The following is a 23,347-nucleotide window of genomic DNA, read 5'->3' on the forward strand; positions in this document are numbered from 1 at the left end:
ATGACAGCATTTGGCCAGAACATGGTTCAACAGAATTCTATTCTCCCCTGGCAATCAGCCTCGTAAGAGACATCTACTTGCCATCTGAGCTTGAACAGATGGCGCTCTGTAGCAGCTGTATATGGGAATTGTAGTGCCAACTCACATCCAAGCAGTAAAAATAACATATCCAGAGAGTGGATGCTCCTCTAGTCTAGGTCCTGGAAGGCAAAGGTATGGGCACATATCTGAACCCGACTCCCAATCTGGAGACCAGGTGGTGTCCACGCAGAGGCAGAGGTGGATTCTAGACCCAGGAGTGAGAAATGAAATGTCTGCTGGGAGTCTCATTATTGGATGGATGAGGAGGCAAGGATGGTTCAATATATACAAACTAATTAATGTGATTCACCATATCAACAAAAAGATAGATTAAAATTAATATGTTTAGGTCAACTGATTCAGAGCCATGATCCAACATCCATTAATGATTTTTTTAAACCCTCCCCCAAAATAAGGATAGGGGTCAGAGAGATAGTACAGCTGGCAAGACTCTGTACATTTGGCCCCTGGCATTCTATATGATCCCCCAAACCCATCAAGAGTGTACCCTAACCACAGAGCCTGGAGTAATACCTGAGAAGAGTCAGATGTGGTCAAAAAACCAACAACCAACCAAGCAAATGAAAAAAAAAATAGGAATATAAGGAACATACCTCAAGATAGCAAGACCATCTACAACAAAGCCACAACCAGTAATATACTCAACAGTTAAAAAAGCCAAAAGCCTTTTTTCCTGAGATCAGGCACATATATGAATGTTCACTGTCACCACTCTTATACGACATAGTTTTGGGAGTCCTCATCATAGCAATGAGATAAGAAAAAAAGATACTAAAGCGATCCAAACTAAAACTGAAGAAGTCAAACAATCACTATTTGCAAATAACATGATACTATACACTGAAAACCTAAAGACTCTACAAAGAAATTCTTAGAGATAAATCAATACAGTATGGTAGCAGGTTACAAAATTAATACAAGGGCTGGAGCTATAGTACAGTGGGTAGGGCATTTGCCTTGCACGCAGCTGACCCGGGTTTGATTCCCAGCATCCGATATGGTTCCCTGAACACCGCCAGGAGTAATTCCTGAGTGCGTGAGCCAGGTGTAACCCCTATGCATCTCCGGGTGTGACCCAAAAAGCAAAAAAATCCAACCCCCCCCACAAAATTAATACAAGAAATTGGTGGCATTTCTGCATACAACAAAAACAACAACAAACCAAGAATAAGAAATTGAAAAGACTATACCCTTAAGTGAGTCTCTTGCCCGAATGCCTGGCTGTCTTCCCTGGGGCCCCTAGGAGGGGATGGGCTCCAGCTTCCCTCCCCGCCCCGAGCAGAGCTCCCAGTGGCCAAAGACCTCCCGAACCTAGCTACAGCCATGCTCGAGGCCCCTCTCCACACGTTCGGACAAGTCTCACGCATGAAGGTACTGGCAGAGGAACATAGGTGTTCCCATCAACAGCCAACATCCAGAGATTTAAAAGCAAGCTCTCAGAAGTGCTCGGCTGCTTTGTGGCCATGCAATATCTTGTAGCCTACTTATCCCTCTGGGAGAAACTAGCAAGCTTCTGAGAGTTTCCTGCCCACATGGGACAGTCTTGCAAGCTTCCCGTGGTGTATTCATATGCTAAAGCCAGTAACAAGCCGGATCTCATTTCCTTGACCCTGAAAGAGCCTCCAGTGCGACATCTTGGGAAGGCCTAGTAGAGAGAGGCTTCTAAAATCTTAGGGATAGGACGAATGGAGAGGTTACTGAGCCCGCTCGAGAAATCGACGATCAATGGGATTTCGAGATTCACGATTCGTGATACCCTTCAAAATGGTACCCCAAAACATCAAATACCTAGAAATAAACAAGGAAGATGAGAGACTTATACACTAAGAGGAATAGAAGAGGACACCAGGAAATGGAAAAACTTTTCATGATCATGGATTGGAGAATCAACATTGTCAAAATAATGTCTCTACCCAAAATATTATATAGATGCAATACAAGATCCATTAAAATTCCAATGATGTTTTACAAAGGCATGGAATAAAGTCTAGTAAAATTTGTATAAAATCATAAGACTCCCTAAATAAACAGAGATATTAAAGGGAGGAGAAAAAGATGGGAGGCACTGCATTTCCTAATTCTGAAATATGCTACAAAACTGTAATAATCAAAACTGAATGATACTGGACTAGCAATAGGCCTGCAGACCAATGAAAGAGAATAGAGAGCCCTGAGTTAAACCCTCAGATTTATGGAAAATTACTCTATGTCTAAGGGCTAAACATATGAAGTGGTGCAAATAAAATCCCTTCAACAAATGGTATTGGAAAAACTGAATAGACACATGATTAAAAATGAAACCGGAACCATTATTTCAGACCATTTACAAAAGTAAACTCATGGTGGATTAAAGAGCTCAAGGTTGGGTGCTAATGCATAAAATACATAGAATAAAACATAAGCAGAACTCTCCAGGAAATTGACTTTCAAGATTTCTTCAATGAATCACAGAGGCAAAGAGAGCAAAAACAAAAATAAACAAATCGAACTACATTGAATTAGAAAGATCCTGCACAGCAAAAGAGGCTCAAGCTATCATAAAATGATACCCTACTTATGGGAGAAAACATTTGTATAAAATATATCAGATAAGAGGTTGATGTCCAAGATTTATAAAACACTCATAAAACTCAACAATAAAAATTTTAACATCACAACCAAATATGAGAGGAGGAGATGAAACATGCTTACCAAGACTTACAGTTGTCCAATAAGCATATTAAAAAAAATGTTCATTGTCATTCATAATTAAGGAAATGCAATTCAAAACTACACTGAGATGTTATCTTGTGTCAGTGAGTCTGTAAATAACTAATGTTGGAGGAACTTCGGGATAAAGGAACCCTGACCCACTGTTGCTGGGAATGTCATCTGGCTCAGCCTTTATGGAGAGCAGTATGGAGATCTTGCCAAAAAGTAGGAATAGAACACCCATACCACCCAGAAATACCTCTTCTTGGCATCTATCCCCCAAACACAATAACATTCATTCAAAAGGATATATGAACACCTATGTTCATCACAGCACTTAGTACAATAATTATGATATGAAAACATGCCCAACTACAGATTAATGGATCAAAAAGTTGTGGCATACATAGAAAACTATACAGCTCCAAGAAAGATCAAAACCATGCCATTTGCCACAATATGGCTGAACTAGAGGATGTCATGCTGAGTGAAGTCAATCAGAAGAAAAGGAATAGACACAGAATGATCACTCCCATTTGTGGGATTGAAAGATACACAGCCAGGTAGCAACGAAGGGCTAAAGGCAGCACAATGGAAAAACTGATCCGTTGGGGTAGAACAGGAGTATTGAAAGACATGGGCACTTGGGTCCTTGGAGAAGGGAGGTGGGTATACCAGGATGGAAGCGTGAGGTGTTGGAATTATGTACATGGGAAACTATCATTACAAATACTGTAAATCGCAGTGCCTATGTTGATATTTTTAAAAAAAGGTAAAAATAATTGTAATTTTTAATTATAAAAAATAGTCTCTTTGCTTTATAGTCTCTGGATCTTGGCTGTTGATGGAATTACATGGACTATAAAACATGATTACAGACACTATAAAACAAAACTCCCGGAAGAGAGTGATGCAGAATCTCCTGCCCCCGTGCCAGGCTGTCCTCACTGGGGCCCCTCAAAGGGTGGTGGGTTGAGTTTCCCTCCCCGCCTCAAGCAGAGCCCTGGCAGCCAAAAACCTCCAGAACCCAGACACAACCATGACCAAGGCCACTCTAACATGCTCAGACGAGCCTCACCCATGAAGGAACTGGCAGACAAAGCCAGATATGCAGGACCCAGGGCCTAGATCTCTAAGCCTGCTCAGACAGGACTGGGCCTCCTCCACCCAGATCCTCCATGTTCCAGTAGCTTTGCAGTCACACCCAGAAATTGCCCCTGGTGCCATGTGATCCCATGAACAGCCAAGATCCAGAGATTATAAAACAAAGCTCCCAGAAGCATTTACAACTGCACGACCTCTTATAGTCTAGTCCACTGATATACCTAAAGCAGCACACATGTGTTTGGTTTTAACATACTTGCTTGTTTTCTCTTACATACACTCTCTCTCCCTCTAGTAGAACCCGACAAGCTACTGAGAGTATCCCACCTGCATGGCAGAGCCTGGCAAGCTCCCCATGGTGTGTATTCAATATGCCAAATACAGTAACAATAACAGGTATCATTCCCCAGACCCTGAGAGAACCTCTAATATGGCACCATTTGGAAAGATGAGTAAGGAGAGGCTCCTAAAATCTCAGGGCTGGGATGAATGGAGATATTACTGTCGCCCGCTCGAGCAAATTGATGAACAACAGGATGACGGTGATTAAAAAATAATTTCAAAAATACTGAAAAAAGGGCTGGAATGATAGTACAGTGTGTGTGGGGGGTCTGCCTTGCAGGCAGCCAACCTGGGTTTGATCCCTGGCATCCCATATAGTCCCCTGAACACCACTAGGAGTAATTTCTGCGTGCAGAGCCAGGAGTAACCTCTGAGCATTGCCCGATGTGACCCCGTCACACACACACATACAAAAAAGAGCCCAAAAAATCCTAAAAAAAAAAAAAAAAAGAGGGGAAGGTGGTTGGTTCCACAGCAAAAACAACCCATCCCCCATCCACTCACCATGCTGGATGATGCTGTGGTCCATGAGCCGGTGGCAAAGCTGCTCCCCTTCTTGCCTGGTGGTGGCTTCACCTTCCTGGACTAACCAATCCAGAAATTCAGACGCCATGAAGGTTCTCTCGTACTTGACTCCTTCCTCTTCTCGGGGCTGAAGAAGTGTGTTTTCAGGACTCATCAGCCTGGGAGGTGAAAGAAGAAGACATAAAACCTACGCAAGCAGGAAAACAGCTCATATTAAACCCAGTGTCATGCTTCTCTGGAGCGTCACAGCTAAGTTATCAGATAGATGTGGGTGTCACATGATGCTGAAGAGAAGGAAGTTCACTGTTTCAGATGTAAACAAAATGCACTTTCTCCTGTTAATCAGAAAGACTGAAATGTAATCTGAAAGGGTTATAATCAGTTTAGCCATCTTGAAAAAGAAGTCAATAATTTACTAAGCCCCACCTCGCCTCTTAGAAAGGTTACCATTTCAGGGTTGGGGGAAATAGTCCCAAGTGCTGCAATGAGTTTTGCATGCAGGAGCCCCAGGTTCTATCCCTGGTACCACATGGTCCCTGGATGACTGCTCGGAGTGCTCCCCACCCCCCCCAGAGCTGTCAGATATGGCCACCAAACAAAAATGACTTAAAAGGCTACTACTTATTTCTTCTTCTTCCTCTTCCCCTTCCTCCTCCTCTTCTTCTCTTTTTGTTTTGAGGTCACACACAGTGGTTCTCAGGGCTCACTTTTAGCTCTGTACTCAGGGATCATTCTGCAGGGGGCTCTGGGGACCATATGTGGAGTTTAGGATCAAACCCAGGTCCCTACCATTTCTTTCCTAAATGTATTACGCCATTTATTAAATCACTGTGCTAACTGGAAAACTACCGCTGTGGATGAACCTATTGTTTCAAACTCATATGTTGAAATATTAAAGCCCAGTATGATGTCCCAATCTCCAGATCGTGAGAACAAAGTGTTCAGTTGAAGATATCTAGTCTATGGCATTTCTGGTAAATCAGATTCACTAAGACAACTCCATGAATCTTTCCTTGACAATCTTTTTCCTCACTGTCACTGTATCACTGTCATCTCATTGTTCATCGATTTGCTTGAGTGGGCGCCAGTAACATCTCCATTCGTCCTAGCCCTGAGATTTTGGCAACCTCTCTTTACTCATCCTTCCCAACGGTGCCACATTGGAGGCTCTTTTAGGGTCAGGGGAATGAGACCCATCATTGTTACTTTTTTTGGCAAATCGAATACGCCACGAGGAGCTTGCCAGCACTACCGCGGGGGCAGGATACTCTAGGCAGCTTGCTGAGTTCTCGGAGAGGGAGAACTAGACAATACGAGATTGTGTAGCTGTGAATGCTTCCAGGAGCTTTGTTTTATAGTCTCTGAATCTTGGCCATTGATGGTATTACACGGGCCGGGGACAGTTTGTGGGTGTGACTGCCTAGCTATTGGAAGATGGAGGATCTGGGTGGAGGAGGCCTAGTCCCAATCCGAGCAGACTCTGAGATCTCAGCCCCGGGTCCCGCACACCTGAGTTCTTCTGCCAGTTCCTTCATGGTTGAGGCTCGTCCGAGCTTCTTTCCTCAAAGCGCTGTTTTTCACCACTACCTCCCCAGACATTCTTCACCTTTTATTCCCGGCATCATCACAACTCCTCACCACCTCCAAAATAGCTCCCACATGGAAGATGTGTGCTGAAAGTAAATAAAGAACTAAACATGATGGCATCTCAGTATTGCCAACTATAAGGCCCAAAAGCAGAGAGTAAGAAGCAAATTATCTGCCATACGGGCAGGGGATGGGGTGAGGTAGGGGTGGCAGGAGGGATACTGGGACATTGGTGGTGAAAAATGCACACTGGTGGAGGGATGGGTGTTTGATCATTGTAAGACTGAAACTCAATCATGAAAGCTTTGTAACTGTATCTCACAGTGATTCAATTAAAAAAATCAAATAAAATAATAGCTCCCGCCAGGGTCAGCATGGACCAAGATAGGCATTTGGTATAACCTCAGTCTGACTGACCTAAATGGCATTAGACCCTACTGACCACTTTCTTCCACCAAAGGAATATCATTCTATCTAGATTTCTCTCCTGTCCCCCTTTCCCTACCTCTTCCTCAGTTACTTTTGTTTATAAGATTAGCTTCCTCTCTTCTCATCTTTAAAGACTTCAATCTCTCAAGAGCCCAGTCCTCAAGTACTTCTTTTCTCATTCCATAGCAGCTTGACAAGTGTTTTCATACCTATAGCCTCAGTGACCAATCCGGCCCCCTGACCTACAAATGAATGACCTTAAACCAGGAATACCATCCCAGTTCCAGGTCTTTCTTTATTAGCACATGAGTGTCTCAAAGATGCTTCAAACTGACAAGTCCCGGACTCAACTCTTGTTCTTCCCTAAGCCTGCTCCAGAGAGCGCTCTCACCAGTCCCCCAAAAGATAAGACCTTGTCTCTGATGTCTCCATCCTCCTCATGCCCTTGTTTAGCCAATCAGCATGAACCCTGAATGTACCCACCGCTGGCTCTCATGTGTCTAGTTCTTCCCATCTCTGCCACACACCAGCATACCCACACCTTTAACTTATGGAGTTATACAGTTTTTTTTCTCTTAATTTTTTATTAATTTACTTTAATTGACTGGAGCAATAGCACAGTGGGTTGGGCATTTGTCTTGCACGTGGCCGGCCTGCGTTCAATTCTCTTCGTCCCTCTCGGAGAGCCTGGCAAACTACCGAGAGTATCCCGCCTGCACGGCAGAGCCTGGCAAGCTACCCGTGGCATATTCGATATGCCAAAAACAGTAACAACAATTCTCACAATGGAGACATTACTGGCGCCTGCTTGAGCAAGTCGATGAACAACAAGACGACAGTGCTACAGTGTGAATCACCGTGAGATATGCACTGAGTTACAAGCTAGTTCATGATTGGGTTTCAGTGATTATAATATTCCAATACCTGTCCCTTCAACAGTGTACATTTTCCCACCACCAATGTCCCCAGTTTCCCTCCCACCACCACCACCCCTGCCTCTATGGCAGGCACTTTTATTCGTCTTTTTCTTCTTTATCTCTCTGTCTTTCTCTCTCTCTCTCTTTCCCTGTGTGTGTGTCTCTCTCTTTGGGGCATTATGGTTCATAACACAGATACTAAAAGGTTATCAGGTATATCCCTTTACCTCCTTTGAGCTGTCAGTTCTTGTCCAGCCATTATTGTCATGCTGGTCCCTTCTCTACCCTAACTGCCCTCCACCCCACACACACCTGTGGCAAGCTTCCAACCACTGACCAGTTCTCCTGGCCCCTGTTTTTCCTGGCCTTGGGTTTCAGTCTCATATTAGCCATAGCACAGCAGATAGGGCATTTTCCTTGCACACCACCAACCTGGGTTCAGTTCCTCCATCCCTCTCGGAAAGCCTGGCAAGCTACTGAGAGTATCTCACCTGCAAGGCCGAGCCTGGCAAGCTACCCATGGTGTATTCGATATGCCAAAAAAGTAACAAGTCTCACAATGGAGACATAACTGGTGCCTGCTCGAGCAAATCGATAAGCAACGGGATGACAGCGATACAGTGACAGTGATTATTTTTTATATCCCACAAATGAATGCAGTCATTCTATAGCTGTCCCTCACTTCACTCAGCGGGATACTCTCTACATCCATTCATTTACAATAAAATTTCATGACTTTTTCACTAGACATTCAGACAATTTTCTTAATTGGACTAAACTCACCACTCAACTCTTGTTCTCAACCTAACCTCAAAATCTAAATTCAGACAAAGTAATTAAAAATTATTTTAAATATTTACACCTAAAAGTATACCACCACTGTTCAAGGTGAATTTCAATGTCTTCTTATTGTTTATAACAAAAATCCTCTCTATAGCCTATAATAAATACACGCATGACCATGCCTTCTGCCCCTTTCAACCACTCACTCATCTGACCTGTATATGCTCCAGAGATGCTGAACTTTATCAGTTGCTCAAACATCTCATAACCCGTCTATCACAGGGTCAATGGAATGCTCCCTCTCTTCTCCCTGTTTCTCTTTCATTCATCTACCATCCTCTGTATCTCAATTACTGTCAGTCACTATTATAGACCATCTCATTGCTTCCTGTACTTGCAAGCTTATGGCCATGAGTCTGAATCCCCGGTATTCCACACAGACTATGCACGATCCTGGAAGCTCTTCTGTTGGTGCTCAGAAGCTCTGCTGTCAGTGATCCCCAGGACTGCAAGAGGTTTTCAGCTTCCGCACAGCCAGAAGTATGTGATCACCACAAAAAGGGGTGTGACGCCCCCTACCCCCTACCCCCGACCCCGGCAAACACGACAGTTAGAGTGATGTTCGAGTGACAGAGCCAGGAAGCCAGCCCTCTGGCAAGCACATGTGTGAGCACACAACCATAACCTGCGTGCCTCCACCAAGAGTGCAACCCCAGAGAGCACATGTGCAAACACAGCTAACAGGATGCAGTCCTGGTTCATTACCATGGCTGGGCATGCGAACATCACAACTACGCATGTGCAAAGTCCAGTTACTGCAGCTACAGCATCACTAATAATGAAGAGAAGGTGCAGGCAGGCAGAACCTTTTTTTTTTTTTTTTGCTTTTTGGATCACACCCGGTGATGCACAGGGGTTACTCCTGGCTCTGCACTCAGGAATTACTCCTGGTGGTGCTCAGGGGACCATATGGGATGCTGGAAATCGAACCTGGGTCAGCCATGTATAAGGCAAACGTCCTACCCACTGTGCTATCGCTCCAGCCGCCGGGACCCTTTTAAAAAAATTTCTTAAAAGAAAAAAATGAGAAATGCTTGCATATGTGTGAAATGACTCAATGGTTCAGAGAAGGTTTTAAAAATCTTATGTCGTCTTTTCCCCAAGTTAATCCTCTTCTGTAATTTAATCTATCCTTCGAAATAGCTACCAGGCTGCTTTCCCAGGATTAGTAACAACTGAACTGGTCTGAGCAATAACGCTATTTTTAAGGTCGTAAAGCCCAGGCCCCTTGCAGGAGGTGGAGAAAACAGCTGCCACATATTCATCATCAGGGTGACTGCACAGTCCGTGGGGAACCTGGCAGACGACCACAGCAAGTTCCTCTCCTGGGTCTCTCCAATGTCACTTCGCTGCTTTTGCCATCAGTAAGTTGAGCCCATTTCCCTTTCTTTGAGATCGGCAGGAACAACTAAAGGCGGTGGATGTGACTTTCTATGACAAGCAAGGGGAAGCTCTTCAAAGATCTGCCTTCATGCCTCGAAACGGCATGGTGAGCTCCCCTTGTAAGAAAGGCAGTCTGCCCCACGGGAAGGGAAGTGGTGACCACGAGAACCAGGTCACTCTAGTAGTGGGCAGCACCCCCCTCCCCACGAGCATGGGCAAGGCCATTCTGAATGCTCCTGCCCAGCTGACCCTGCATCAACTGTGGGACTAAGACGCGCTGAAGCCAGTCGAGAGACCACCACCCACCACGCACCCAGTGGATGGGAAGAAATGATACACTGTTCAGTGACTGACCTTTGCAGGACTTGGTAACTAGACTATGTTCCACCTCCACAGACAGTGGCAAGAGACGGATAATCACATCAAGAGCAGCAACACACCATTTAGAAAGTACTGAAGGAATGATGAATGAATTTTGGTGGGATTTTGGAAATGAGCAGCATGAAAGAAAGCCACACGGAGTGTGCACCTTGGAGTTTCTTTTAGAAGACAGAACTCCCCAAACAATGCTCTGGGGGCTTGGGACGCTCTGGGGGCTATTCAGCCAAGCGAGTCCACAGTATAGGACTCAGAGCTAGCAGTGCTGGGCCTCATGAGGGCTATGCACAGAGGGGCTTCAGGGGGATATTCCAGGCTCCACTGCATGCTGGGGATCAAACCTTTGCTCCACATATGCAAGGGATAAGCGGCTGATCCCTGCGCTATCATCCCTCACCTCAGGACCACATTGTTGATGGAATTTTATTAAAAAGAGTCAAAGGGTGTCAACCTCATGTTATGTTATACTCCACAAATGAGTGCAGTTATTCTATGTCTGTCCCTCTCTTTCTGACTCATTTCACTTAGCATGATACTCTCCATGCCTATCCACTTATATGCAAATTTCATGACTTCATCTCTCCTAACAGCTGCATAGTATTCCATTGTAAAGATTTACCAAAGTTTCTTTAACCAGTCATCTGTTCTACGGAACTTGGGTTGTTTCCAGATTTTGGCTATTGTGAACAATGCTAAACATTGAACATATAGGTAGCACTGTAGCACTGCACTCCCATTGCTCATCAATTTGCCTGAGCAGGCACCAGTAGTGTCTCCATTGTGAGACTTGTTGTTACTGTTTTTGGCATATCAAATATGCCACAGCTAGCTTGCCAGGCTCTGCCATGTGGGCAGGATACTCTCGGTAGCTTGCTAGGCTCTCTGAGAGGGATGGAGAAATTTAACTCAGGTCAGCTGCATGCAAGGCAAACGCCCTACCCGCTGTGCTACAGATGTCATTTCTATTGTGCTTTTTTGCATCCTTGGGATATATTCCCAGAAGTGGTATTGTGGGGTCATACGGAAGCTCAATTTCTATTTTTGAAAGACTGTCCATATTGTTTTCCAGAAAGGCTGGACCAGTCAGCATTCCCACCAAGAATAGTAGAGATAAGGTCCAGGAGGTTTGCTCCACAGCTTTGAAGTTGACCTCACCTGCTAGGTGAAAAGGCAGCTCAGACAGAGAACAGAACACCAAGTAAAAGGGTTTTGGGAGGACCCACTGGGGTTGTGAGATGCTAGCCAAAAGTAGACTATTGACCAAACGTGATGGCCACTCAATACCTCTTCGCAAACCACAACACCCAAAAGGAGAGAAAGAACAAAAGGGAATGCCCTGCCACAGAGGCGGGGTAGGGGAGGGATCGGACGAGGGTGGTGGGAGGGATCCTGGAATCAGTGGTGGTGGAGAATGGGCACTGGTGGAGGGATGGGTACTCGATCATTGTATGACTGAAATTCAAACATGAAAATTTGTAAGTATGTAACTGCACCTCACGGTGATTCATTAATTTTAAAAAAGTGTACCTTTTACCCCACATCCATGCCAGCACCATAATAATATTGTTTTCCATGGAGGCAGGAGGAGGGTGCAAAAGGGGGAGTATACTGGGGATATTGGTGGTAAGGAACTTGCATTGGTGGAGGGATGGGTGTTTGATCATTGTGTGATTGTAACCCAAACATGAAAGCTTATAACTCTCATGGTGATTCAAAAAGAAAGTCAAAGGTTCCACACACCTGTCCAAAGGAATCATGTCATAGTTTGCTTTAATAGCATTGAAACCGTAAAGCAGACTACAAATTCTTGTAATTCTTACAAACCACTGCTACCTCAATAAAAAGTAATAATAAAAGAATGTGACCACTTCCCCCTCCCCATTTATTTTGTTTTTCAGGTAAAGTATTTTGGAGTGAAATAGAAGAATTCTAGGCTTCTCAATTTTCGACATTGTTCCTCTAAGAAGTCATCTCTGATCTTACAAATCCAGGCCATTATTCACTAGAAGAGTTCCCAGTTTCCAACAAGGTGGTCTTAGAACCCCAAGGATTTTAAGAAGGGGTCATTTGCTCATGAAACTATCAACACTTAGCATTCAAATGCTCTACTCCTCACTACTATAAAGATAAGATTAGTTGATGATTAACTCTTGGAAGCCTGAATTCCTGTTTATGTTTTATAGTTGCTTCCTGGCACAACAGGTCCTTGAAAAGTATGAATAAATAAATGAAACTTGGTTCTGAACTAAATTCCCTGCTACAAACACATTATTGTCCAAGAGTACGTCAAAAATTACCCTCCTGGAGCCAGAGAGATAATCCAGTGGGTAGGGTGTTTGCATTGCATATGCCAGACTGGGATTTGGTTTCTGGTACACCATATGGTTATTTAAGCAGCACCAGGAGTGGCTCTAAGCACAGAACTATGAGTAAGTCCTGTGCATTGCTGGGTGAGTCCCATAAACTAAAACAAAACAAACAAACAAACAAAAGGACCCTGTTTGGAATGATGAGGGTGGACTGGCGATAACAAAAGTGGGGCAAGGGTCTGGAAATTTTTGATGATATAGAGGTAAGATAAGTGCACAACAAAAGTCGACATTAGTGTAAGCATGTGACTCAAACTCCAGTAAGACATTATGTTTTTTTAAATAAGTAAGGAATGAGTTAGCTCCACAGAGCCAACAGGTTCCAAGCATGGGAACCAAACTACAATAACAAAACTTAAAAATGTTCCTATAAGGAGACTGGCTGGTGGGTAGGACAGAAGCTAGAACACTGGTGGAAGGAAGTTGACACTGGTGCTTATACTAGTATTAGAACATTGTATGCCTGAAACTTTATTATCAGCAACTTCATAAATCACAGGCCTTCCAAAAAAATAACATTTTTTTTTTACAAGTAGGATTGTTATGAGTTTTGTTTGGGTTTGGTTTGTGGGCCATACCAAGTGGTACTCAGGGACTAATCCTGGCTCTGTACTCAGACTGTTCCTGGACATGCAGTCCTAGGGTTCAAATCTGGACCTCATGCATGCAATCTCAACCCGAGGTAATTTTAGCTATCTCCAATCCTGGAGTGCTTTTTATTTATTATTTGAGTATTCTTTCTATAGTCTGGGTGCAATTCCTTCACCAGATAAATGACTTGCAAATATTATTTTCCCAGTCCATGAAGCTTTTTTTCTACTCCTTGATGATATGGCCTGTAGCCCCACAAGTTTTATTTTTAACAGTATAAGTTACTCATTTTTCTCTTTTGTCACTGCACTTTTGGTGTTCCATCTCAAAAATTATTACCTAACCCAAGCCCATAATGATTTGCTTTCTTTTTAGTCTAAGAGTTTTAGCATTTTAGCCCATACGTTTAGATCCATTTTGAATTAGGTTTTCCATAAGGCATGAGGAAAGAATATATCCTCATTCTTTTGCAAGTGGCCATCCAAAAGTCATTAACAGGGCTGGAGAGACAGTGCGGGAGGTAAGAAACCACCTTGCATGCTGCCAGTCACAGGTCAATCCCCAGCACCACACAGGATCCCCAGCATCACCAGGAGTGCAGCATGAGCCTCTTCCCCAAATATGCATCTTTCCACAAGGCAGGGATGTAATTCCGCAGAAGAGCACACGCTTCACATGGCAGCAGTCTTAGATCCCCAGCACTATGTACCCACACACACAATTCAATCAACCAGGCTCAGGACGGCAACTTTGCTGACTGTCTATGTTCCAGCTCTCCGTGGAAAGAGCAGCATGCTCACGTGAGAAAAGGTGAAACATGTTTGGACCATTTTTAGCAACCAGCTACTATACAACTTCATTTTCATTGGTCAGCAGAAAGGCTTTTATATTTTTTTGCTTTTGGGGTTGTGGTGTACCTTGCAGGGCTCAGGGCTTACTCCTGGCTCTGCACTCGGGGATAACTCTGGGTGGGACTCAGAAATTCATATGGAGTATACTGACGATCAAACCTGGGTCAGCCGTTTGCAAGCAAGTGCCCACCTCACTACTATTCCTCTGATCTCCAGAAAGGCAATTTTATTTAATTTGTCTCATTCACAGTTTTGTTGGTTTCATTATTATTTAACATTTTGTTGTTGTTGTTGTTGTTGTTGTTGTGCTTGAAAACTATTTCTCATAGCATGAGACTCAAAAACAAACAGAGCTTCCAATCCGAGGTCTGGACTTGTGTTGGCTACATGACTGCTTCCCCAAGTGTAACTGACAATGCTAGTAGTGTCAACTTTGGAAGCTGCTGGGCACTGGAATAATGCATATGATACTTTGATCTGGGTGCTAAGTACCCCATAAACACTGACTGTTGGGCTGGAGTGATAGCACAGCAGGTAGGGCGTTTGCTTTGCACGCGGCCGACCCGGGTTCGATTCCCAGTATCCCATAAGGTCCCCCAAGCACCCGCAGGAGTAATTCCTGAGCGCATGAGCCAGGAGTAACCCCTGTGCATCACCAGGTGTGACCCAAATATATAAAAAAAAACACTGAATGTTTTAGCAATGATGATGACGACAATGACGATGATGATGATGGAAAGTTAAATCAAATCCTGTTCTTCAGGGTAATATTTATGAAACACCTGTGTGTATTTCTGTGGACACAAATAACCACTCTATGAACTGCTTTAAAGGTAAGGGACTATCTCACAGTGATTCAATAAAAAAAAAATTTTAACTCCATTTTATTTATTTTTTCCTCCCCCTTTTTTATTGATCCACTGTGAGACAGAGTTACAAAGCTTTCATGCTTGAGCTTCAATCATACAATCATCAAACACCCATCCCTTCACCAGTGCACATTCTCCACCACCAAAATCCGCAGTATCCCTTCATTCCACCCCTTCCCCTGCCTGTGTGGTAGACCATTTGCACAATACTCTCTCTCTCTCTACTTTGGTTACATTCAATACTTCAACACCAGTCCCACCAACACTCAAACCTGCCAAAAAGGCACTTGTATCACTTGTATCACTTGTCATCCTGTTGCTCATCGAATTGCTCAAGCAGGCCCCAGTAATGTCTCCATTCGTCCCTGTCATATGCTAGTGTAGCCCAATGGCATCTGCTCACTCCAAGAACACAAAGAGCCTCAAACCATTCGTTCTGACCATCTTTTAGGTGGGCGGCCACACGTTCTTTTGATGTCCCGTGGAATCCCATGGAATCCAGTAGGTAACAGCTCTAGTCCAGCAGTCGTCTCAAATAGCATTACGTGTCCGGCCCATCTGATTTTTTCTTTTAATTTTATTGAATCATATGAGATAGTTACAAGCTTTCATGTTTGGGTTACAATCACACAATGATCAAATACCCATCCCTCCACCAGTACACATTCCCCACCACCAATATCCCCGGCCCATCTGATTTTCGACGCCTTGGCAATCAGCGTACCTGATTCTCGATCATTAACGGAGGTCAGAACTCCGGATTCCTTCTCTCATTTGAGTGAAATATGATATTCTGCCCTCTGAGGTCCCGATGGATCTATCACATCTTCCAGAAGGGCAATGGAAAAGGTTATCCACAACTTCTACTCGGTTTCTTTGATAGCCACGTCTACCTGCCCACATACCAAATTCTGCAGGATGGATATGTCGTTCCCAGCGTTCTCCCTTCTGAATCTGACACGCCATTTCATCAGCAAAGAAGCGTACAGCACCCGGTCCAGACAAGGTCAAACCCGAACACCTTAAGAATCTGCCTCCAGTACTCATCAATACACTGGCCCGAAAAGGCAATGCTAGACAATTTGTTTTGTATTGTTTGTTATGGATAAAAGATGATGTCTTGTGGCTACACGCTCTAGAAATTCTAAAATTTTAATAATTAGGGTCTGGAGAGATCTGTGCAGGGAGCTGCTCATTTCCAAGATTCGTGTGTGTGTCTCTGGATCATGGCTGTGTGGGATCTTAAGTAGCTGGTGGCCGTAAAAACTCCATTTTAATTTGGTATGAAAAATGTGTTTGATGCTGTGAAGTTCTTGCATTGTATGAAACAAGTTCATTTGCCATCAAAATTGCTGTATGCTGGCACCAGTCTTGACCTCCAGTCACCCGTCCTAGAGGTGATAAGCATTCACAACTCTGGCCTCCTGTTAGACCTTATTGGATTTTGATTGCAAGTGAGCTAGGTTCAATTTTTCTTGGCCATACATCTGAGTCAAATTTCCCACACTCACTTTAATCCAGGGGGAAGGGAGCTTCACAATAGAAGGAACTGCTACATTTAGGGGCCAGTACAGGAATAGAAATAAGCTGATAGTGATCGCCTTGCACATTGAAAGAAAATTCAAAAGAGCTGAAATGGTTCTATAGAACGTGGGAACATGTATGAATAGTACATAAGGGCACAAGCTATGTTCCATCTGACTATTCGTCCAAAATGATGCTTTAAAATTGAGAGAAGAGAGTTTGAAAAATATATATTTTTTCATTTAAGAGCAAAATTTAATAAATAATTAAATATATAATTTAGTACATAGTGCAGAGTCTCCAGCCTCTGCATCTGGCTATCTTCACCAGAGCCCCTTGAGTTTCTCTCCCCGCCCCAAGCAGAGCCCCGGCAGCCAAAGACCTCCAGACCCCAGCCACAGTCATGCTCAAGGCCACTCTCCACACATTCGGACAGGCCTCATGTATGACGAGACCGGCAGAGAAACCCAGGTGTGCAGAACTTGGGGCTGAGAACGCCAAGCCTGCTTGGATAGGGACTGGGCCTCCTCCACCCAGATCCCCCATTTTCCAGTAGCTTGGCAGCCACACCCACAAACTGCCTCAGGCACTATGTAATCTCATCAATGGCCAAGATCCAGAGACTATAAAACAAAGCTCTTGGAAGCATGCAGCCGCATTTGCAGCCACACAACCTCTTATAACCAATTTCTCCCTCTTGGAGAACCTGGCAAGGTACTGAGAGCATCCTGCCCACATGGCAGAGTCTGGCAAGCTCTCCGTGGTGTATTCGGTATGCCAAATACAGTAACAATGATGGGTCTCATTCCCCTTACCCTGAAAGAGCCTCCAATGTAGCACCACTGGGAAGAATGAGTAAAGAGAGGCTGCTAAAATCTCAGGGATAGGACGAATGGAGACGTTACTGGTGCCCGCTCAAACAAATCGATGATCACCGGGATGAAAATGATACAGTGATGCATATAATAAATAAATATAATGTAGTAATAATTATGCACTGTAGTACTGTCGTCCCATTGTAATAATTATATAACAAATTATAAACAGCAAAATATAAAACTCTTTATAATCTGTAGCTATCACTGTATCACTGTCATCCTGCTGTTCATGGATTCGCTTGAGCAGGCGCCAGTAATGTCTCCATTTGTCCCAGCCCTGAGATTTATACAGCCTCTCCTTACTTTTTTTTGGTGTAGAAGTAGAATCATCATCTTATTTAGTTCCTGACATACACAAACTGCTCATTCTCGGCCGCCCAGGGAAGGTGGTGGGGCAGGCTGCCCAAGGTGGACGGGCACTGCCGGTTCACTGGGGGCTGTGTGGGTGGGCCGGGACGCGGCGCTGGTCTGTTCTGAGCAGGGCTGCGCAAGGTGAGCGGGCAGGAGTCCTGGCAGGTCTGGAAGGCGAGTGACATGCTCGGGAGGTACAAAAGGCTCTGCGGAGTCCAGGTGGGCTGCGGGCGTGGCCAGGCGCCTCACACCGTTCTGTCCGCCCCCAGGGCTTCCTGGCCACCTTGCCCACGTTCACCTGGTCCAGATGTAACTATGAACAATGAAAAATTCATTTATCCAAATACTGATACTTATCTCTGAGGGTAATTTATGAATTACTTTTCTTCCTAAAAAAAAATCCTCTTTGGGGGGCTGGAGCAGTAGTCCAGCAAGCAGTGAACTTACTTTGCACATGGCCAACGCAGGTTTGATCCCTGGCAGCCCATATGGTCCCCTGAGCCAACTAGGAGTGATTCCTGACAGCAGAGATGGAGTAAGCCCTGAGCACCACCAGTGGGGCCCAACAGCTTCCCCACCACACACACACACACACACACACACACACACACACACACACACACACGCACACACACGCACACACAAACTCTCTTTTGATCAAATTACTCCCAAAATTTGCTACTTCAGAAAAATGCTATCAATAAAAATACCAATCATATCACTTTTCTTGTAGGAGAGATTTCTACAAGAAAAGTGATATGATTGAGTAGTTTTATATTTAATCACATGATTTTTTCTGAAAAAAATCATAATAATATCCTACATAATAAATACAGCTACCAATGCATAAAATGATATATGTATATCTATGCATCCAATAAATAGTTTAAATATATAAAACAGAATTGCCTGATAATAAGGGGAAATGTTTACATGAACATTTAGGGTAGGGATGAGAGGTTGGGCTACACCCAGAGGTACTCAGAGGCTACTCCCAGCTCTGTACTCAAGGGTCACTCCCTGTGATGCTCAGGGGACTATTTAGTGTTAAGAACTGAACCCAAATCTCCAGTCTGCAAAACACGTGCAGAAGTCCTTTGAGCTATTTACCTCTCTCCTTTTTAGGATTTAAAATCACTACCATCATTTTATATGCATTCTCTCTTTCTCTCTCTCTTTATAATTTTGCTTTTGGAATGCCCCCAGTGATGCCCTCTCAGAGCTTGCCCTTGTCTCTACCCTCAGGAGTCACTCATGGCAGTGTTTGGGGTATCATACGATGCGCCATGGATTGAGCCTAGGTTGACGGCATGCAAGGCAAGTGCCCTGCCTGTTGTACTATCAGCTCATTTCCTAATTTTCAATAAAGCATTTTAATTTTGTTTTTTGGAGGGATGGGAAGTATTTGTTTGTTTGATTTTTGGTTTGGGGGCTGCCCCCCTAGTGATGCTAAGAGGTTATGCTTGGCTCTCGGCATAGGCCACTTCTGGTGGGGCTTGGGGGACCATGCAGCTCAGGGCATCAAACACAGCACTGAAGCCTACAAGGCATGTGCACGAGAGCTTTGAGCCATCTCTCCAGCCCAGAAATTATCTCTGCTCCTTCAGGTAAAGTAGAAACTCCTGGTGGACAAACAGCATGTCTTAGAAGTTTCGGTTCCTTAAATAACTGAAATGGGCTGGAGTGACAGCACAGCAGTAGGGCGTTTGCCTTGCATGCAGATGACTCGGGTTCGATTCCTCCACCCTTCTTGGAGAGCCTGGCAAGCTACCCCTGGCATATTCCATATGCCAAAAACAGTAACAAGTCTCACAATGGAGATGTTACTGGTGCCCGCTCGAGCTAATCGATGAGCAACAGGATGACAGTGACAGTGACAAATAACTGAAATGCTACTCAATAAATATCTGCTGATCCATGGTTTGAAAATGAAGAAAACCTCACACATTAATGGGAGCATTACTTATCTATAAAGGATAGAATAGGCTCCTCTTTGCTTGATACTTTAGAATCCACTGCAAGAAAAAAAATGAGTCTTCCTGCTGGTTTCATGCGCTAAAGAGACTGATAGTCTGAAGTCTGAGTTGTAAATTTCACATTCTTCAGAGTTCTTAATGTTGTTGTACTAAACATTTAAGGAATTTGAGTCAACATTAGAAGTCGAGTTCCAAGTTTCATTTCCAAGACCACAGCATTCTAAAGGGTACATTCTACTATGGATTCATAATCTTAAAATTTGCAGAGAAAGAGAGAAAGCAAGCACTCTTTAAACTGAATTAAAAAAAAATTAAAACTCTGTGAACTTTTCCAACAACTATCAGGTCACCTAGGCTCAGGATAGTATAGCAGGTTGGATGCTTTTCTTGCACGCCCTGACCCAGGTTTGATCCCTGACATCCCATACAGTCCCTCGAGCACCACCAGAAATAATTCCTAAGCACAGAGCCAGGAATCAACCCTAAGCATCACCAGGTGTGGCCCCCAAACAAAAACAAAACAAACTAACAAAAGGAAGTCAGGCTCTAAAACATACTGTGAGTCCTCTTTTCATGGTATGGTTATTTTGGATGCTTTCATAACTATTAAAAAGATAAGAAGACTTGCTGCCAAATTCAAAGGAAGAAGAAGGCGAAATAAAGAAATTTCGGAGGGGTGAGATGCAATAATGATGGAAACGTGAAGATACTAGCTTATGGAGAAAAATAAGCACAGGGGCTGAAGCAATAGCACAGCAGGTAGGGCATTTGCCTTGCACACAGCCGACCCGGATTCAATTCCTCTGCCCCTCTCAGAGAGCCCAGCAAGCTACCAAGAGTATCTCGCCCACACGGCAGAGCCTGGCAAACTACCTGTGGCGTATTCAGTATGCCAAAAACAGTAACAACAAGTCTTACAATGAAGACGTTGCTGGTGCCCGCTCAAGCAAATCGATGAGCAACGGGATGACAGTGATTTCAAAGAGCTAAGAGATAAAAGAGCTGAATACAATGACAAGGACCATTTTGTTGCAGACTAACAAGCTGCCTACACACAGTGAGGCTGATTTCCTGCCGAGTTATCGAAGTCACGCGCAGAGGGAAGGAAAACATTTTTCAATCCGTGTCTTACACTGTACATAACCCTCTACTTTTAAACGGATTTTAAAATCACTGCTTAGATACTCATGTGGTCAAAAAGATTTCTGACACAGGTGCCAAAGCATCCAACTGGGAAAGGATTAGTCTTTCAACAAATGAAGCTGGGATAATTAGTCACAAGCAAAATAATAAAAATAGTCCCTTACCTCATGCCTTATACAAAATATATTCAAAACTTACATGTAAGAGCTAAACTATAAAACTTTTACAAGAAACATATCAACCTCTGTGACCCTGAATTTTATAAAAGATTCTCTGATTTGACTAAAGTACAAATGACAAAAATAGGACTGTATCAAAATTTAAGATTATTCTGCTTTAAAAATACCACCAACAACAGCAACAAAAAGAAAAGCTAGCTTCTGAAACAGAGGAAATATTTACACTGTATATTTCTGATAGTGAATAGCCTGACATCCAGAATATATGGAAACAGTTGAATAATAAAAAGACAGATAACACAATTAAAAAGTGGACCAATCATCTCCGTATAACAGATAAGATACATGCACGTTTAATCATAAACCTATCAAAAGATGCTAACTATCACTGGTCATCATGGAACTGTAAATCAAAACCATAATGACATATACTTTATATTTACTGGCTGGCTAGAATTCATGTTAGATAACAGAGCTTCAGCAGTTGTTTTTCTGCTGCCAAGGTTTCTGCCACAGATGCGGAAAAAAATAAATAAATAAAAGTGCCCTTGAACTTTCAGACTGTCTGATTGTGGCAGTCCAGATAGAATAAAGGAATACTGGAGAAAAACAGACAATGAATGCAACTCAGAAAACTTGTGAGCAGTAAGAGCCTGTTTTTTCCCAAAAAGGAATCTGAAGTTTCACTTTATCAAGGATATTGGGAAATTACTCCCCTGATCTTGCCTGATTGTGCTTTAGAAAGCTAAAGAATTAAGACCAATAAAAAGAAATTGAAGCAGATAATAAGAAGAGCAGATGGGAGGTAAAGGAGGCAGAGGTGAATGACTTTGGATCCACCGGTGGGTAGATGTGTATATACCTAAACCAAAGAACCAACAGCAAATTCTAAACTACAACCAAATTTTAAATGTTCCTGTCCAGAGTCATAGTACAGCAGGGAGGATATCTGCTTTGCACGCAGTCACCCCAGATTTGATCCCTGGCATCCCATATGGTCCCCTGAGCCCAAGGAGTGATACCCGAGTGCAGAGCCAGGAGTGAGCGCTGAGCACCACCAGGTGTGGGTCCCTCTCTCAATGTCTGTTAAGGAGGCAGGTGTCAGGAAGGGGGTTGCCTGGGGCCATTGGTGGGGATATATTGATACTGGTGGTGGGACTGATGTTGGAGCACTGAATAAGTCAAACCCAACTATGTAAATCACTGTGCCTTAATAAACTCTGTAAATCATTGTGCCTAAATAAAAAATTAATTTTTAAAAAATGTCAAGGATTCTTCCAAAAATAAAAGCCAAATAACAGGACTGGCAAGGCTGCGAAGAAATGGAGGACTTGCACACTATAAAAATGTAAAATGGAGCCATTACTTCAGTTTTGCAAAACATTAAATGTAAGTTGCCATAGATTCAGTCATCCCACTCCTAGATATATGCCTAGGAGAAATGACAACAAATATTCAGAGGAAAACTTGTAAGGAGATGTTTATGGCAGCACTTCTCAAGATAGTCAAAGAGTATAAATAACCCAAATACCCATCGATGAAATTTAAAATAAAAACCTCATATATCCATATAACAGAAAATAACTGGACTGTGAAAAGGAATGAAAGACTGAAACACGCTACTCGGATTGACCTTGAAAACTATACTAAATGAAGAGTCACTGAAGACTGCATAGTATACAATTCCATTCACGTGCAGTGTTCAGAGTAGAGTGATCTAAGGAGAAAGTGGGATTAATGGTTATGTAAAGATGGCAGGGGCGAGGGAGCTGTAAAGTACAAAGACCAGAAGCCCGGGCCATGAGCAGACACTAGGAGACAAAGGCTTTAGGCCAGATAGGTGAGAACTGGACAAATGCTGATGTCAGCTCTGCAATGAAGATAATAAAGATGACAGTGTAACGGTCCCTGTGATGTGATAACTGCCTTTTTGATTTTCCAATTATGTTTTCAACTCAATAAATGCACCAGCACTTACTGAATACCCAGCCAGGCTCTGGCAACTGGAAGAATAAGTGAAGCTCCGACTTTGGAAGACCAGGAGCAAACAAGGAACTCAGCTTCTTCAGAGCAGCTAACTCTTCTATTCTTTGATTCTGCTCCTCCCTGGAAATCCTAGTCACCAGCATTAAAGGACCAATCTGGGGCAAATGCAGTCTCACCCAACTCAGTACAGACAAGGGAAAGAAATGGGTCTGCAAAGGGAATATGTGAAAGGAAGGATAGACCGCAAACTTTCTGAATCTGTCTCAGTGCAGAAAAATATATAGAATGAGTCCAAAAAAATACCCCTGAATTGTGGGTGATCTAGTGGA

At 43.5% G+C, this 23,347-nt stretch overlaps 1 protein-coding gene across 1 annotated transcript in view; it reads right to left on the reverse strand.

Moving 5' to 3' along the window:
• DEPTOR (DEP domain containing MTOR interacting protein) overlaps positions 1-23,347 on the reverse strand; it is a 182,230-nt gene that overhangs the window by 78,222 nt on the left and 80,661 nt on the right. The window contains exon 4 of the mRNA XM_004607646.3: positions 4,744-4,922. Within this exon, the coding sequence (XP_004607703.1) occupies positions 4,744-4,922 (179 nt within the window). The remainder of the gene's footprint in view (positions 1-4,743; positions 4,923-23,347) is intronic.

The sequence above is a fragment of the Sorex araneus genome, chromosome 2 (assembly GCF_027595985.1).
Source record: "Sorex araneus isolate mSorAra2 chromosome 2, mSorAra2.pri, whole genome shotgun sequence".
NCBI lineage: Eukaryota > Metazoa > Chordata > Mammalia > Eulipotyphla > Soricidae > Sorex > Sorex araneus.